Source organism: Nyctereutes procyonoides, unplaced genomic scaffold, assembly GCF_905146905.1.
Source record: "Nyctereutes procyonoides isolate TBG_1078 unplaced genomic scaffold, NYPRO_anot_genome, whole genome shotgun sequence".
Classification (NCBI taxonomy): domain Eukaryota; kingdom Metazoa; phylum Chordata; class Mammalia; order Carnivora; family Canidae; genus Nyctereutes; species Nyctereutes procyonoides.
In genome coordinates this window covers 23,022,881-23,041,439 of record NW_026575159.1, presented here as the reverse complement: position 1 = coordinate 23,041,439, position 18,559 = coordinate 23,022,881, and the positions used below count along the sequence as shown (strand labels likewise).

At 44.0% G+C, this 18,559-nt stretch overlaps 1 protein-coding gene across 1 annotated transcript in view; it reads left to right on the top strand.

The window, feature by feature from the left end:
- ADCY8 (adenylate cyclase 8) overlaps positions 1-18,559 on the top strand; it is a 209,477-nt gene that overhangs the window by 166,741 nt on the left and 24,177 nt on the right. The window contains exons 12-13 of the mRNA XM_055314450.1: positions 5,906-6,078; positions 14,615-14,693. Of these exons, the coding sequence (XP_055170425.1) occupies positions 5,906-6,078; positions 14,615-14,693 (252 nt within the window). The remainder of the gene's footprint in view (positions 1-5,905; positions 6,079-14,614; positions 14,694-18,559) is intronic.

The window sequence follows — 18,559 nt, the reverse complement described above, 5'->3', positions numbered from 1 at the left end:
TTAAATGTTAGTTTCTCCCTTGAAGCCATTGGTAACAAGGGAAAAATAGTGCTGCCCAAGTGGAGATCTGAACTTAAGGAAGATAGAGCAATAACAAATTTTTTTAAATGCACAAGGCTCCATGCTCCAAACATGGGTTTATCGACATGATCGTGTGTCCAGTGTATGACTAAAAACGTGAACAGACTACATTTTCATAGCCTATTTCCCTTTCATCGTATTATTCTCCTGGCCTCACCAGTTGTTTCCAAGATGGTGACCTCCTTGTATTGCATCGACCTCAGGGAGCCAGATCCTTCCAGATTCTGCACTTGTTGCTCATGCTGAGGGGGTGGTCTTGGAGCACACACTCTCATTCCAACAACGTCACCATGTTCCTCTCTGTTAATCATTCTTAGCTGACAGTGGATACCTCCTAGATGTATGTTTCACAATGTCAGATTGCTGTCCTCTCTATGGTTAGTTGAAATTCACACTTAATTTCTGGAAGTCAATGGGATTCATAATCTGGCTGGACATCATTGCTTTTTTTAAAAAAACTGAATGGGAAGAAATCAGAGAGAGACAAACCATAAGAGACTCCTCTCTCTCTCCTCTCTCTTTTTAAGATTTTTATTTATTTACTCATGAGAGATTGGGGGGTGGGAGCAGAGGGAAAAGCAGACTCGATGCAGGTAGCCTGATGTGGGACTTGATCCTGGGACTCCAGGATCATGCCCTGGGCTGAAGGCAGGTGCTAAACCACTGAGCCACCCAGGGATTCCCTGGACATCACTGTTTAGGAATCAAATACAGACTGCATTTTTGATGTTTTTTAAAAACAGACTCTGATTTAAAAAAAAAGACTCTGATGATAATTTACAAAGATCTGAGCAGTCATCAAAGAAGCTCAGCCAATATAAGGACATAGTCTTGCAAGTGAGTGTATTGACTCAACCAGTAAGCACCGCCAAGATAAGCATCATCCCACGTTTAAAAAAAAAAAAAACATTGTGTCATAATGCCTTTACATAAGAAATAGATACTGTGTAGGCTCTTTGATTAGTTTTGATCCATAGCTTTCCTGGGATAGTCAATATTTGTACATATCATCAATGCAGGTATGTCTTTCCAGGAAGGATTATAAGGTGAAAGTATTGACTGAGAATGTAGTTGCTTCTAGAAATATCTAGAAGAGTCCATCTGCCTTCAACAAAAGTCAGATAGAAGCATCTCATCTACTTGTGGACTTTATTTTTTTAAGATTTCATTTATGTATTCTTGAGAGACACAGAGAGGCAGAGACATAGGCAGAGGGAGAAGCCGGCTCCCTCTGGGGAGCCTGATGTGGGACTGGATTCCAGGACTTCGGGATCACGACCTGAGCCAAAGGCAGGCGTTCAACCACTGAGCCACCAGGTGCTCCTACTTGTGGACTTTAAATGCAGTTTTGACAGGTTGAAGCTAACAACTATAATAAACTAGAGAATATTCATCATTCTTCCCCTCGTATGGGAAAAAGAAAGGTCTGTCATGGAAACCAGTATCTAGAATAAGCCAAAGCAGTCGGATTGTGGCGGAGCACCCAGGATATGCAAAATGTCCCTTTCCCCTGCCTTACACATTCTAGTAAAAAGCGGGTTGGTCATCTCCACCTGTACCTGTGGTGACCCCAGGATCCTGACACTATCACTTCTGGGCCATGCAAGGAAGGGAGGCTCAGGATGAAGCAGAGCTACCTCTGTCTTTGACCTGTGTGCACTTCACTGTGTTGCTTGTACCAAGAGTTATAATTGAGAATCAGATTTTGTGTGAATCTGAAAGTTTGGATTCTTTCTTTGAAGGACACTAACTTCTGAAAATTGTCAGCTGTCTTTCCTTTTGTTTCCTGTGAGTTTATAATGCCACAGAATTTGGCAGTAACCAAATGGGCTCGACAGCCCAGCATGTGTGACTTGTGTGGATCAGGATTCAAGTCCTTCTTCACATTACCACAGCATGGTGTGCTCTTTATCAAAGATTGCTGGAAACTGCCTGGTCCCTAACATTTCTCATATACATCCTGCATTACTATTTTTCATCATTAAAACCTAGGAAGAAGCAGAGAACCCCATGACTATATGAGATGCAGACTTCTCGGGAATGGAAGGACTCACTGCAACAGAATGCATTTGACCCACTGCTTCATTTGATATGATCAGATTAAAGGACTTCACTGATGGAAATAATCCACTCCAAAGCCATGTCCTTTCTGTGTCCAGATTTTGCACTGTTGTGATTATAGTGCATATAGAATTTTACATCTTGCTTTCCAGTATTATTTTGAAAACATTTTCTATACATTACCTTTGAAATGCTCCCCTGAAAATCTTTGTCTGTGGAGATTTTTGTTTGGGGGAGGCTACATGTGTTTTTCACTCCCATCTCCTCGTTGTCCTCTCATACCCCAACAATCTCTAATCAACGGTCTTATTTCTCTTCTTCCACAGCCCCTCAAACATGGGAGTCTCTATGGTTGGTCTCTGTATCTTCCGTCTTTACTTTTCATGTTCTGCTTGGGTGGTCTCCACAGCTATGGGGTCAGCTGAACCGTGTCACCTGTGGTTGCCATGAGCTGACCTTCCTGAATCATCCTCAATACCTGAAGCTTGAGAAGCCTAAAGCTGAACGCATTCCCTTTCCTCATTTTCATTCTGTAGTTGGGTTTTTTTCTGAGTTAATAGATTAATCCCTGCTGGGATGTTTAGCACCAGTTCTGACTCCTCCCTCTTCCCACCTTCACATAAAACTAGACGTATCTCTTGCCCCATCTATCAAGTCGGTCCCCAAACTTGTCATTAAACCTTCAGCTTTTCTCCATAAATTACAATTCATCCTGGACTAGTCCACGCGACAGTTTATTCCTAGAACACTGATCCATGATTCCATTACAAACCTGAAACCCATCCATGGCTCCTTGCAGACTGCAGAACAAAGCACAGACTTCTCAGCAGGGCATACAAGAGTTTTTGCAATGTGCCTTTGCCTTCTATCTCTGCCCTGCCACACCTGTGAACTCCTCATGCCCAGAACCCATTCAGGGGACCCTCTAGGAGTTGTGGAGCTTCTGAGCTCCTGGGCTAACTTCAAAGGACACAGACTATTTGTCATTTGATAGGAAGGTAGTCATTATGCTGGATCCTGCATCCTCCTAGGTTCTAGGAAACATGCAACTTAGAGGTCCAGATGCAGCTCAAAGAGAGGTTTTCAGAAAGTCATGAGACTTCTGTGGCTTCCTGTTCCTCTCCATTTCCTGATCCCACTCCTGCTAGTTATTCAAGCCAGAAAAGAGACAGAGGTTAAAGCTCCTGATGTTATTTATCCAAGGTCCTCATCCTTTGATGTGGCTTATAGCATCACCATAGGGTTCAATTTTATACTTCAAAGCAGAAAGTTCCCAAAACTGTGCAAGGCATCAGGGTGGTTCCTTTCAGTAGGAGGAGGGCAGCTGGCAGAGCTGCCAAGAGCACACCAACACAGTTGGTTGAGGCAACAAAAAGAAAAAGATCCATCAATCCATTGTGCAAATGTGGGACTGTACTTAACTCTTACAATTTCAGATGTCTTAGCAGAGGACGAAGGAGAGTAACTCTTTAGAAACTTACCTGCCTGCTTATGTTACTAGCTCTCTTTATGATGAAATAGGTGGTTCTTTGATATATCCAAGGAGTTCATTCTGTAGATTTGTTCCTTTGTCCCTTTGCATGCATGTCATTCCATCTTTCTAGAATGTTCTCCCTTTCCCATTTTCTGTCATGTGAATCCTATCCATCCTTCAGATCCAGTTCAAATCCACCTGTCCCATAAATCCAAACATGTTCCTTTTGTCCCTGTTCTCCATCACATTTGATCAGGTTGCTGGCAGAGCACTTCCCACAGCATATTGCTGTTGGTCTCTTGACATCTGCTTCACATCTTAGACCACAGGGTGTGGTCCAGGCCATCTCTCACCTTGGAATTCCCAATGCCTAGCAACATGCCCTGATTGCAGCAGCCACTCAGGCAATCCTTATCACATTTTTTAAACTTAGCTGTTGTGCCCTCATAAAGTTTTGCTCAAGGGCATAATCATTTTTGACAGCTTTGATTTAATACATGATGCATCATTTGCATTGACATAACCATGCACAACCCTTCATTAAGATGCAGGTAACAATGAAACAGGACACGTCAGGTCTCTCTACCTCTCCTCTCTCTGTTAAAATGATGGCTTCGTGGCATCAAGATGAGTTACCTGAAAAATCCTGCCAAGGGAGGACCTTAAAGGAGAATTGAAGGAAGCTCATCCTCCATTTGAGACATGGACATAATTGGACTGATTAAGAAAGACAAAACTAAAGGGTGCTCCAGACACAGAGGTCTTGAGGGACAGGACGCTGCCTTATTCATTTCTGAGTCCACCCAATGCACAGGAAAGACACGGGGCCTTTGCCCTCTCCTCAGGGTGCTATCCAGATTTGTTGATATCACTGTTGAAAGTATACATTAATGAGTTGATTTGGCTTAAGAATTCAATAAAAGTATCTTCCATAGTTGCTCAAATATTTCTAGAAGCTCTTATTGGTCTCTTCCACCCATGCTGAAACTGTATCTTTCTGTGATAGGAGAGAGGAGACAGCCAGTTGCTACAAGTCACACATACAGGGACATGATTGCATGCGGCTGTCTTTGGTGCCACTTTCCAGTCGTGAGAATTTGAACAATTTACATAAGCTCTGTGAGCTTCAGTCTCCTCACCTGTAAAGTGGGAATTATGATTCCCCTCATGGCCAGGTATTTTGAAAATTGTAAGAGAAAAAGTATATAAAGATCAAAGTACTGCCACCAAGTAGGCCTTGGCAATGCCAGTTTTATTCTTTTCCCCACTGGATAGTCAGAACCCAAACCTGCCACCCAGAGTGATACAGTGCGATGCTTCTGTAAGGGAAAGAGGGTGGGAAGGATCCCAAAGAAGGCTAAAATCTGGCTAAGCTGACTGACCTGTAGGGGCCATGCTAGCCATGCTAGTATTCCAGCTCGAGTGCTGCCAGCCTGTCCTTTTGAACAGCCATGTCTTGTACAGGAAGATTTATCTTGTCCTGGGGTGGGTGGTGTCATGGCAGACAGTGTCCAGGGCACCTGGAGATGCCCACTGAGGCTCCTCAGAAGAGTGGACACTTGTCAGGGAAGTGAGGCTTAGTCACACGGATGAGCTCTGAGCAAGAGGACATGAGATGCAGAGCACAGAGGCCCAGGAGGATCAGGAAACAGCCTTGGGAGGCACAGGTAGATGGTGAGATGAAGCATATGTTGGGTTTGGAAAGTGAAAGAGAATGTGACCCGCACTGGCCATGTGAGCTTCCCACTCAGAAAGGAGAACACCATTTGAGGGGATGGTGAGCCATGAAAGGCCTTTGAGTCGAGGATTGCCATGATGAGGTCTGTGTTGTAGAAATTCCAGAGAGAGAAAGACAGTGTGTGTTCAGTGGGGGGTTGGAGGCCACAAGCAGACAGAGCTGATGGAAACTGTTCTAGAACTGAAAGAGAAAGAGCTCAGAAGGGGAGGGCTGCATGGATGTGAGCTCTCTGAAGGAAGTGGAGGCTACAGGTGTAGGGTGGCCTGTCTATGGAACATGGGGAAGAGAACGGCAGCAAAGAAGAGATTGAGGGTTGTAGCTTAGGGCTGTTGTATATGGTCCCCAAACGCCAGAGAACGGAGGTTTTGGGAGGTGGTGAGGAAGTGATAAGTTCTGTTGGAGGCAATTGGACTTGAGTACAGCCTGAGGTCTCCAGACAGAGGTGCTCTGCTGCCATCTCCATCAGGAGACCCCGTGAGCACCCAGGCCAAGGAAAGCCACCCTCCCACATTCCTGTTGAGTCTGACCACCTCCCCTCTCTCTGTTTCCAGTACTTTGTCTTCACTGGGGTGTTGGCCATGGTGACCTGTGCAGTGTTCCTCCGCCTAAACTCTGTCCTGAAGCTGGCTGTGCTGCTGATTATGATTGCCATCTACGCCCTGCTGACTGAGACCATCTATGCAGGCCTCTTTCTGCGCTACGACAACCTGAACCACAGTGGAGAGTAAGTGCCCACCATTACAGCTCAAAAAGCTCTCAACTCCTAGCAGGGAAATAGAACCATTGGGAAAATTATTGAGATGGTGTTACCAAAACTTGGGGACTGTTGAATGTTGAGTTCTAGTTCACAGCTCAGGCATTTGCTGGCTGACAAGTCTAGGCAAAATCCTTAGTATTCAGTTTTAAAGTTTGGGCTGAAGAGTAACTCCAGTCTCCTCCAAACCTAATAATTTATGACTCCTTTCAATTTAACAGCTCCAAGATGCGTAGGGTCTGATTATAATTTGACTGTGACAACATTAATAGTAGCAGCCACTGCGCATCAAACACTTGCTACACTCCTTGCACTGTATTATTTGCAAAATACAGGAAAGCACAAAAAATAAGATCTCAGGCTAGATTTTTTAGACTTCTTGGGACAGAGTCAGAGATAAGGCAGAAAAGCCAGTGCAACTCCAGGACAGGGAAAGTGAAGGGAGAAAAGGTTGGGAGTAAAGGCAAGCCAAAACGGTATTTTGTGCATTGTGAGGAGATTGAAAGGAGCCACTTAGCTCAGATGTCTCTGGATGGTCAGTGAGATGGGAAAGGCATCTCAAGTGGAGAAAGGGGGAGGAATCTCCCAACTGGCTCCATCCCTTTCCTGTGTTTCCTGAGTCACAGCTCAGTCTCTGCATGAGCTTCCTGGTGACAGCCCCATGGGGAAACCAGACCCCACACCTGCAACATGGAGCCTCACCTGAGCCAGAAATGACAGAGGCAACCGGCCTCAGGTGTAGGAAGCACAGGGCTTCCTGAGACCACAGTAAGGGGCTCACTGCATGAGAAAAAGTTCAAGATGGCCCAAAAAGCTTCAGAAAATGTGCTGGATACTAATCATATGAACATCTATGAACCAACTTCTAGAAATAAACAATGTGATAATGAATCATATTTACTTCTGCTTTCTTTTTTTAAGATTTATTTATTTATTTGAGAGAGAGAGAGAGAATCTCAAGCAGACTTCAGACTCTGCACTGATCATGGAGCCTCATGGGGGGCTCGATCTCACAACCTTGAGATCACCACCTGAGCCAAAATCAAGAGTCAGGCACTTAACCAAATGAGCCACTCAGGCGCCCCTACTTCTGCATCTTTTAAAAGGATAAAGTATTTCAGATAATTTTGCTGAAGTTCTTGTTCCTGGCATTAATCTCCTCTTTCTCCTAAGAGCCAACTTCTAATGCACTTAATGTGTATCATTCCCATCCGTGTTTTTAAATACATATTTAGTTTTGTCTATATTATAAATTACTTAAAACTTTGTTTCATTGTCAAGGAATATTGCACTTTTTAGATACATATAAGTTGATATCCACAGATTTAGTTCTGCAGAGTGTTTCCACAATCTGCAACTATAATATGTTCTGATGATATAATAGGAGCGTACCAAAACATACTTATCTTTTGACCTATTAATAGACATTCAGATTATTAGCAGTTTTCCCTACTTAAAAAATGCTTCAGTGCCCATTATTGAAAACCTCTTCTGAAACTTACATCTAAAAGCAAACTTGCTGGATTGTGAATCTGTATTTTCCAGTTTATACAATATTACCAAATTGTATAAACAACTTCCCTCTCACAAGCAATGGTCCTTTTGCTCCTTATTCTCACCTCCAACCTTATTAGACTTTTAAAATTCCTATTGAAATTATGAATGTGAATTTTACAACATTATTTGTATTAGTACGTCGTTGATCATGAGCAAGTTTGGTTACTAACCATTTGGATCTCCTTTTAGGTGAACTGTCAGGTCATATCCTTTGGCTGGTTTTCTGTTAGCTTATTTGCCTTTTTCTTACTGGATTTGCAAAAGTTCTTTATAAATTCTAGATGCTAATTTATATCTGTCATGAGTGTGCATCAGACACTTTATGGTCATGACCCTGTTTGATCCTTGCAGCAATCGTCTGAGGAACACAGGCTCAGAAAGGTTAAACAATTTTCGTGGTGCATATGGCCAAAAAGAACAGATCTAGATTCAAACTCAGCTCTTCCCAGCTCCAAAGTCCACCTTTGTCAATACTGCATACATCTCTTCTAAGCCAAGCTGAAGAATCTCTCACCATATGCCCAGGGTTCAAAGAAAGTCAAGGCAGTTTCAAATTAGGTAAAATGGTTAGTGGCAATGGGTAGCCCATGGCCAAACAGAGGACGAAGGGATGTACAAACAAAATAAGCCACATTTGTGGTAAAAATAAAATTAAACCAGCTACAATTTAGTTGTTCAAAGGGGAACACAGCTTTAATGGACCAGCCAGTGCTTTGGCTTCAGATCCAGAGTCTGTTGCATTAGGGAGTCATTTCCCATCTCTGGGCCTCAGTCTACTAGTCAGTGAGATGGAATAGCTGTCCTCTCTCTGGGGCTGTGTGAGGCTCTGGTAGGCCTGGCACATAGTAGGTGATCGATAACTGTGCATTCCTAGCCCCTCCCTCCTTAGGAGAGAGGCTTTGTTCTGAATTCTGTTCTGAGGTCTTCAGGAAAAGCTTGTAGTGAAATTGTTAGGTAGGGTTGTAAGTGTCAATGCAATCCCAAGCTCATGGCTGCTGACATCTGAGTGTCTTTCTGTTTCTTTCTGAGTCAGGGTCAGTCACTGGAGAGTATTGTATCAACTCACACTTGGCTCACAGCAGATCTAAACTAATCATTCAGCCTTCTCTGTCAGCTGTGCAGTAGCCACTGTGCAACCAGTTGGCAGCCACAGTCTGTTCATGCTGTCGGGGAGTTAGCCAACATTTTAGGACCTGACATTGATTCATGGGATTCTGATAGTCATTCCTGAGGGCCAGGTACCCCTGTAAAGGAGACTGCAAAGAGCCTTACACTGGTTGCCTACTGCATCTCCAGCGAGCAGGTCCCAGATGCTTCAGACCAGCATCTCCCAGTCTGCACAGGATGCCTCTCAATGACAACTCCACATCTCAGTGGGTGATGCTGAGCCCAAAACAGGAGAGGCACCCTCTCCCCCAGTATCTTATCAATCTTTGGAGATTCATCTTTCTCAGCATGACTTACAGGGAAGCAGTCTATCACAACATGTGTGAGTACATGTTTAGGAGGTAATGCATTTAGGGTCAAACCCCAGCTCTGCCATCAGCCAGCTGTGTGATCCCAAGGGAATTCATGAAAAGTGACGATCTCACTAAGCATGGTTTTTCTCACCTGTAAAGTGGGGATAATGACTGCTTGCTCCTATGTTGTAGGAATATCTGATAATTCAAATGTGATCCCAGAAACTTAGCACAAGACCTGGCATCGAACAAGCAGGATTAATATTAACAATTACTATCCCACATTTCCCCTCCATGCCGTAAATGATGCTGTTCTAGAAAGATCCTTACTCTCATCTCTGGCGGCTGTCACCTAACTGCTGCCCCAGCCCCCACTCCTGATTCACCCCTCTCAAAGCCATCAGAGCCATCTGGTCAACTCATTATCCTTCTTAAAACCTTGAAGGGGCTCCAGGGCACCTGGGTGACTCAGTCGGTTGAGCATCCAACTCTTGATTTTGGCTCAGGTCGTGATCTCAGGGTCCTGAAATCTAGCCCTGTGTCAGGTTCCATACTTAGCAGGAAGTCTATTTGGGATTTTGTATCTCCTTCTGCTACTCCCCACCTCACTCCCACCCCCTCCTAAACACTCTCTCTAAGGGCCTCTTTATTGCCTCTAAGGAGCAAAAAGTCCTATTTCTCAAGGACTCCACATGTCCCTGATCTGGCCACCATGAATCCCCTAATCTATCCTTCTAAAGCTCCAAGACCACCATGTATACATCCTGTGTTCCAGCTATGGGTGAGCATCTGCACATTCCCCTGCCAGATGCATCCATCTCCCTATTTCCAATCCATCCCTCTCAAGGTCCAACTCAAGGACAGTAAAGCCCTCTCTGATCATTCCTCATTTTCTAATCAGTGCCCATCATGTTTCATCATTGCACTTCTCCCTCTGTGTTGCAAGCATTGATTTTCTTGTCTTCCTCTTCCATTAGAGTAGGAGCTTTTGAAGGCAAGAGCCATTACTCGTGCTTGAATTTTGGCACATAGGAGAGTCTCTGGCAGCAGGTGTCCAATTAAAAATTTGTTGAGTGAAACAAACAAATGACTAGCATTAGCTACTTGGGAATTATCTTCCACTGTTGACTCACAGCAAGCTGTGTCATCTCTCCACAACCTCTATGATTATTGCTCACCATCACCCTGAAACCAAGTATGTTCCCCATCCTGTAAGCACTTACATGTCCCACCTTTGCTAGGCCCTGCAGATTCATGAATGAATCAGACATTATTCTCATTTTCAAGGATCTTAGAGGCAAGCAATTATAAGTAAGTGCATATAGGAAGGCATGGGAGCTACTGGGAAAGTATCACTAAGATGTCGATTGACAGCCAGGCTTCACCATTCACTGGACCAGTGAACTAGAGTGAGGCATTGAACAACTGAGCCTCAGTTTCTTCTTTCCTGGAATATGGCTAATAGTATCTTAATCGTTGAGATGACAATTAAAGAGGAACATGTATGTAAAGTGTTACTACAGATATGACATAAGAACAGCACTTTGCAAATGTAGTCACTAGCATAGTGACAGAATAAAGCATCATTCAAACTGGCTGGTTTATTTTGAGTTTCAAAAGGGGAAACAAGAGCTAATGGCTAGGGCAGCCCAGGTGGCTCAGTGGTTTAGTGCCGTCTTCAGCCCAGGGCCTGATCCTGGAGACCCGGGATCGAGTCCCACGTCAGGCTCCCTACATGGAGCCTACTTCTCCCTCTACCTGTGTCTCTACCTCTCTCTCTGTGAATAAATAAATAAGATCTTTTTTTAAAAAGTGCTAATGGCTAAACTAAGAATTTGGCATCAGATGCACAGTGGCTAAAGCTCTGAACTTGGTGCTTGAGATGTAAATGCTCATCCTGGCCCCGATAGAAATCAGTGGTATGAGTTTGGACCTCAGCTGCTCCCTGGTCCTCAATCTTAAATCTATAAAATGAAAGCCACGCTAGGGTTATCAACATTGTCTATTATATACATAATGTGGAATAGAATGGATCCACCCAAACTTGCCTTGTGAAGTATTTAATTACATGGAATTATTTTCATAATATATATACTAAAGTACAGAAGTAGGTCACGAAAATAGTAGGAACCATAGAATCCTAAATGTGTAAACATATTTTTGCATGGAGGAAAAGGAAATGACATTTAGTTGCCTCCAAAATATTTTTTAAAGATTTATTTATTTTAGAGAGAGAGAGGAAGACCTGGGGGAGGGGCACAGGGAGAGGGAGAAAAATCCTCAAGCAGACTCCACCTGAGTATGGAACCTGACAGAGGCTTGATCCCAGGACCCTGAGATCATGACCTGAGCCAAAATCAAGGGTCAGACGCTCAACCGACTGAGCCATCCAGAATGCCCCCTCATTAGCTCCAAAATATTAACCACTGTTTTGTCTGGGTGGCAGGCATAAAAACAATCTTTATTTTCTTATTTGTAAATTTATATTAGCTTCCAAATTTAACACCATTAGCATAAATACTTCTGTAATGAGTAACACTCAAACATTAATTTTTATGAGACATCAGATAGGATGCTCTCTAAAGACTGTTAAAGCTTTTGAGAATTAACATTATTCTACATATATTTTCACTTAATTATGTGCCTTTCTATTAGCAAAGGGAGATGGTCCTTTTAATTCCATGATTTTATTAGTATAAATAAATTGGTCAAAATGTCCCTGGTTTTAAGTCTCTGCCACCCATTATCAAGGCAAGTGTTATAACTTCATACACATTTTGGTCATTTGGGTCTCTTAGAAGTTCTTCAAAGAATCACAGAAGCTACCAGGGGGGGAAAAAAGTCCTAAACTCAAATAACAATCATTTTTGTATATTCCTTGGCCTGACCAACTTGCTGTGCATATTTTGCAATCTTGACTCTGGCCTTCAATTTTCCATGCGAAATAAAGCTTAAAGACTAAGAAACCGTTCATAATCATTTTCTCTTACTTTTCCTCTGAATCTAGCCAGCTCCTTATTTGTGGTCGACCACTGCTTTCAAGAGATATTTGTGTTTTCTCTTGAAAGTGTGCTATTCCTGATAAATTGCTGGCCTTACAAAGGTCTTTGATATCCCAAAGGAAAGGATGTCAGAAGTGCGTGGGAGAGCAGGAGTTCGGGGCAGAGCACACTCAGGAGGAGTTAAATTCAGGATGTCTCCCATTCAAATGAATCTATGCAAAGAAGGGATTTGTTTAAAGCATCACCACCAGGTGCAGTAACAGATGCTGGCAGTTTTTAAACCAGGTAGCTAAGCAAGATATATGCCCCACACCTATAGAGCCCATCCTACCTTTAGGAAGTCTTATCACCCTTGAAGACTCAGCCCTGTGTTCTCAGGACACCCATCCTGGGTTACTTTCTCATCCCATGTATTCCCATGGCAACAAGGATGTAGTTTAACAAAGGAGCGTAATATGTTATGAACTGATCTCTGTGATTCTTTCCTTTACTGGACAGTTTTGAAGGCAAAGACCGTGAGCCTTCTTCATTTTCCATATCCCAGCATGTGCCCGACACACAGTAGTGCTCAATAATTGTATCACTGGGGCCACAGACAGCAGACACAATAATGAGGACCATCTATTATTAGCATCTTATCTCTGAGGAAAAGCAGATGGAATTAGGAATTCACAAATCTGAATATTGTGCCAGCCCACAGACATCCTGGCCCCCTGGGTCCCTGTAGGCACAAGAGCTCCCCAGGAGAAAGCACATTTCCATTCCTGAGTTCCTGTCCTATCTGCCCAGCCTGACTGGGCCCCGCCCTGGATCAGCTGGGAGGGTCTTTTACAGAAAGTTAGGCAAGAGGCTGATCTTGGCAGCTGGGCTCACGCCCCCACTGCCTGAGCCCAGGGCTACTCCTGCTTATCTCCAGTAAGGAGAGGAAAAGGAAGGCCAGAGACCACCTGGGTGCCACCATATCAGTGTTCACACACACACACACACCCGCCTCCTTCTACACACTGCATCTCGTCTCTGAAGCCCCCCTGTGTCCTTAGGCCTCATCAGAGTTAAGTCACTCCTGAGTATGTGCATGTTTGGAGTTGTGGTTAGGAGACAATAAAATATAGAGTGGCATGATCTGGTTTTCATGACACAGAAGATTCTGGTGACCACGTAGGAAGTAGATAGATGGTGGAGGGCAATTCTGGGGGTACTAGAAGTCATGGTGGCTGGACTCAGGTGTTAGGTAGAGATGGAGAGAGTGGAGGACTTGGGGGGTAATTGGAGTAGAAGAGCAGACAGGATTTGGATATTGAGGTGGTGAGGGCTGATTCCTAGGTTTGCCTTTGTACTTGGCTCAAGCACCAGAGTGAATGGCTGAGGGGGGCATTGGCTGAGATGGAGAAAGGAGGTGATGGAAAGCAAGTCTCATGTCCCCAGAAACGACTTGTCTAAAACATTTTTATCCTGAGTGTTCTTCATTAGCCAGTGGAAGCCTGTCAAGGTGACTCTCTATTGCCACAAATCACCTCTGTCCACTGCCAGAGCTCACAATATAATTCCTTAAGATGACAGAAGAGGAGGACTTAGGTGGTTCAGTGATTAAGCGTCTGCCTTTGGCTCAGGTCGTGATCCCAGGGTCCTGGGATCGAGTCCTACATCAGCGTTCCACAAGGACCTTGCTTCTCCCTCTGCCTGTGTCTCTGCCTCTCTCTGTATGTCTTTCATGAATAAATAAATATTTAAAAAATAATAAAATAAAATTTAAAAACCACACTTTTGCCACTGACCATCTTCAGTAGCCCCCTGGTTTGGTCTCCTGGAAGAGCTCAAGACAGGCCAGACCAGCAACACTTCACCTTGTGCCCCAAAAAGGACTGTGAATGGAGCATTTCGGCAGGGGGAAGGGTGTCAGTCCAGAAGGAGATGACGCATAGAGAACAAAGACTTTATTAAAAGATACGAGAATTGCAATGGGGATTATAACAGTGCCTGACTCACAGAACTGGTATAAGAATTTTAAAAATTGATAGAAGAATTAAAATAGCCCCCAATTCATAGAATTAAGAATCTAAGTGAAAGCACTTAGAACAGAGGAGGCCATGTCATCAGCACCATGTACCTGTCTCTGAAGGAGAATAGCATCTAAAGAGAAAGGAAGGGATCCTTGTCTTCACACGGATTTTTGTGATGAGAAAGTTTCAAAGCTCTTTGAAGCCTGGAAGTGTCCCACAAAGAGAAAACATTGTTATCAATGTGAGTGCGCTGTTGAGACACTAGACTCTAGCATCAGCCACCAGGTGTGACCTCATACCCTTGAGAACCAGCTGATTTCTGAATCAGCCTATGTGGGAACCCTCAGACAGCATCCAGTGGGCGCTCAACAAATATCCACCCCTTTCTGTTTCCCCTCTCCTTCCTGAACCCGGTCTCCTATTGAGTCTCCTTGGGGTCCCTCCATGGTTATAACCACACCACCACTTGCCTTTCTTCTTCCAACAGAGATTTTCTGGGGACCAAGGAGGCATCGCTGCTGCTAATGGCCATGTTTCTCCTTGCTGTGTTTTACCACGGACAGCAGGTAATCTGACATTTTGCTCTAACCCCCCTCGGCTACATGGTGTTTCCCATTGCCCTGAAACCAGCCTGCAAGGCCTCTGCTCTTCCATGCAGCAAATGACCACCAGCTGCCTGCAGCAAGTTGCGATTCTTAATGAATTGATTCCTATTAAGAACCACCTAAAAACAAAAACAAAACCCTAGAGAAGATGATTTGGCAAGCCAAGTGGTTTTAATGCCTTTCAGGTAGATCTCTTCCAAAGAAGTCATTGTTACGAGGAAGGGGGTGGGGGAAGCTTTCAATTTCTGCCTGAAGCAAACTGAGATCTCTCCCAATTGCATTATTGCCTACATAAAATCATTGCTGGAGAAGTTGTGTGCTGTGCTAGGTCAACATGCAGGTCTGAGGATCAGCTGGGCCCAGGTTCCAGTCCTACCTCGGACTCTCGGTTTGTCGCCTTAAGCAAGTCGCTTGTCTCCCTGAACCAAGATCAGGTCTAAATTAGGATAGTAACACCTGAATGGGGCTGTTTTGAAGAATCGTTTGAGATTCTCAGGTGCAGCATTTTGCACACTGCCTTACATAAGTATAGGAAGTGCTTCATTACTTATTTGTTTAAGCAGATAAAGTGCCTAAAGTGTATTGATGCCACTTGCCTATGAGCCTCTACTCTGCCGGGGTCTGGGGTGGGCGCTGTGGCTGGCTCTGTACAAAACCCCATCCCTGACCCCAAAGGTTCCAGTCTCCTGGAGGAACCCTAAATGATGGGATGAGGGACCTGCTATGTGTGAATCAGACTGTCTGAGGACTTCATGAGTTGGAGGACAAGAAACTATTCTGCATGGGAGTGTGATACCAGGCTTTGCCCCAGGGGGTGAGGAGGTGGTTACCTGCTGTAGCCAGTAGGACTTTCCATCCTTGAGGACTCAGACCATGATGCTGTGGTGTTCATCAGCTGGGGTGATTTTCTCTCCCTGCTAAAGCCAGGCCCAGCCAGCTTCACTGCCCTGGCCTGGATCCTGGTCCATCTTTCTCTGGTCTGCATGCATTTAAAAAAAAAAAAAAAAAAACAGAAAAGGGGAAAAACAAAACAGGAAGACTCTCAGCTAGAGCAAAAATAGAAACATAGCACTGAGAAATCACCATGGAAACGGGGAGGTAATAAACCCTGAGAAACCCTGAAACAGCCCCAAACCCCTAGAACCTAGAAATGCATACAAAGTTATATGTAATAAGGGGGATGGTAAATGTAGTCAAGGGGGAGAAAGAGAAATATAAAGACTTGACAAGGGGGAAGAGTTAGTGTATATCAAGCTCCTACCATGGGCCTGGATTATCTGATGTCATCCTCCCGATGACCCAGAATGGTAGTTAACTACCAGTCTCATTTTACAGATGACGAAAGTCATGCTACTCATCTAGTCAGTAGGAGGACTAGATTCAAATCCAGATCTTTCTCCAGAGCCCACCCTTACCACTTCTCTAGACTGGAGACAGAAAGAGGTTAACATTCTTAACCTGTAAGGAGAAAAGGATGATAGTTGTTGCCTTGGAGTTGGAGAAGCTAACACAATGGCCCAGGACATTCAATCTTGCAGTGTGTCATTGATTTGGTTTTTAATGTGAGCAGAATTTATAGCAAAACACTGAGCCAAATGTCAAAACCTAGCCACCACCAGAACTCCTGTAGTTAGATATTTCTGGGTATCTGTCAGAGCTGGGGTCATATATTCCATGTCTTTTTTATTTTTTATTTTTTTTATTCATGAGGGACATACAGAGAGAGAGAGAGAGAGGCAGAGACACAGGCAGAGGGAGAAGCAGGCTCCCTACAAAGAGCCTGATGTGGGACTCGATCCCAGGACCTGGGATCATGACCTAAGCCAAAGGCAGATGCTCAACTACTGAGCCACCCAGGTGCTCCTCTTCCGTCGTTTCAAGGAATTTTATTTTGTGCCCTGGCAATGCCTTTTCTCAATACCTTTTTGACATTCTGACTCAATGTATTTTATTCTCTTGTTTTCCTGGGAAACAGACAACCTAACCATGTTAAGGTTATGCGTAAAGGAAGAGTATATTCATGCATAGTGAGGATCTGAGTGTTTAAGTGACATCTGATATTTCTCCTTCTAATTTTTAACTTTCAAAAGGCTCTAAAATGACATAACCACATCCCATAATAGTAGCAGTTACAGGTCTATAGGCTCTGATGTTGGGGAGAAGTATTCAAACCCCAACTCCGCCGCTTAGTAGATATGCGACCTTCAGCAATTTACTTAATTTTCTGAGTCTCACTCCTCTTGCCTGTAAAATAGGTGTACTAAGAACAGGTTCTACTTCATAGGGTTGTTACAAGATTATATGAGAATGTTACAAGATTATATGAGAAATCCCAGTAGTTTGCACACAGAATACGTTTTCAAAAATTGGAAGCTATGAATGTTTCACTTGGAAAACAGATCTGCCGCTGAGAAAACAGGAGAAGTATTACTATACATCTGGTCCCAAGTCACTGAGGCCATAAAGCCAATAAGGAACACCAGATAGCAACAGGAACCCAAAACTTCCAGGTCTCTTTTGTCTCCACACCTGTCCCTGTCCCTCTTTACCAGAGGAGGCTTTTGGTGTCACTTGCATCACTTCTGCATCGTCTGTCTACAGCATTTGTCAGGCTCCTGTTTCTCTGAACCCAGTCTGTCCACTCTTGAGTCTGCTACCTGCTTCTACCAGTTTTTCTTTGTGACTCAGGGGCCCTAAGTTTTTTAAAAGGTTGAATAATGCCCATAGCTGCATGGTGCACAGCAGCAGCCTGGTAATTAGACATCACCAGAGGGATAGAGGGAGTTATATAAGTGAACAATTGGGAAATTTCATCTTGCACATATGTGGAAGTGACATGCCATCACTTCCTCCTCCTCCAAGGCAGGTGAGCATTCTAAACATCGGAAAGAAACAGCAGTCAGATGTCTGCCACCTTGCCTGGTTCCCTTGCAGCCCTGAGGTGTGGGCTTTGCCACAGGGGCTCCATTTATGGCAGAGGAAGACACACCTATGGATGGGGACAGAGATTAAGTCTCCAGCCACTTACTTCCGGGTCAGATAAAGACAGGCACCAGGACTGTGTGCCTTAGAAGGAACGATCCAAACATTAGAACTAAATATTCCTTTTTTTCAGAGAGAGAGAAAGAATGAAATAGAGAAAGCATGTAGGGGGGAGGAGAGGGAAAGAGAGAATCCCAAGCAGGCTCCATACCTAGCATGGAATCCAGTGTGGAGCTCAATCTCATGACCCTGAGATCATGACCTCAGCTGAAATCAAGAGTCAGATGCATAACCAACTGAGCCACTCAGGTGCTCCTGGAACCACATATTCTTAAATTTGAGTCTCAGCAATGTCCCTGGGAGGATGACTGACATTGAGAAACTCAAGGCCCAAGAGCCACCATTTCTTTACTTGTAAGGAGAAGAGGATGATAGTTGTTGCCTTGGAGTTGGAGAATGGCTCCATGAGGTCAAGTACATATAGCACAGGGGCCAAGAGTCATAGCTTGGCATCAGAATGCCCTGACTTTGCCTTACTGTGACTCCATTTCCTCACCTGTGAAATGGGAATAATACAGTATCTAATGAGCTTCAGTGTATAGGAAGTTTTTAGAACAGTGCCTGGTCCAAGGCAAGAGCTGGACCAGCATTAGCTCTCCTTATGTGCTAAGAGCCTGGCACAAAGCTTATGAACAATATGTGTTCATTCCTCTGGTACTCTTCTCATAGAGCCACTTCCCTAATGGTTTGATGAAAATCAAGAAGGAGATTGCACTTCCATGTCAGTTGACATTTCTTGACCAAATGCTAAGGAATTTTCACTTTTAAAAATTCACTGCCTGAAA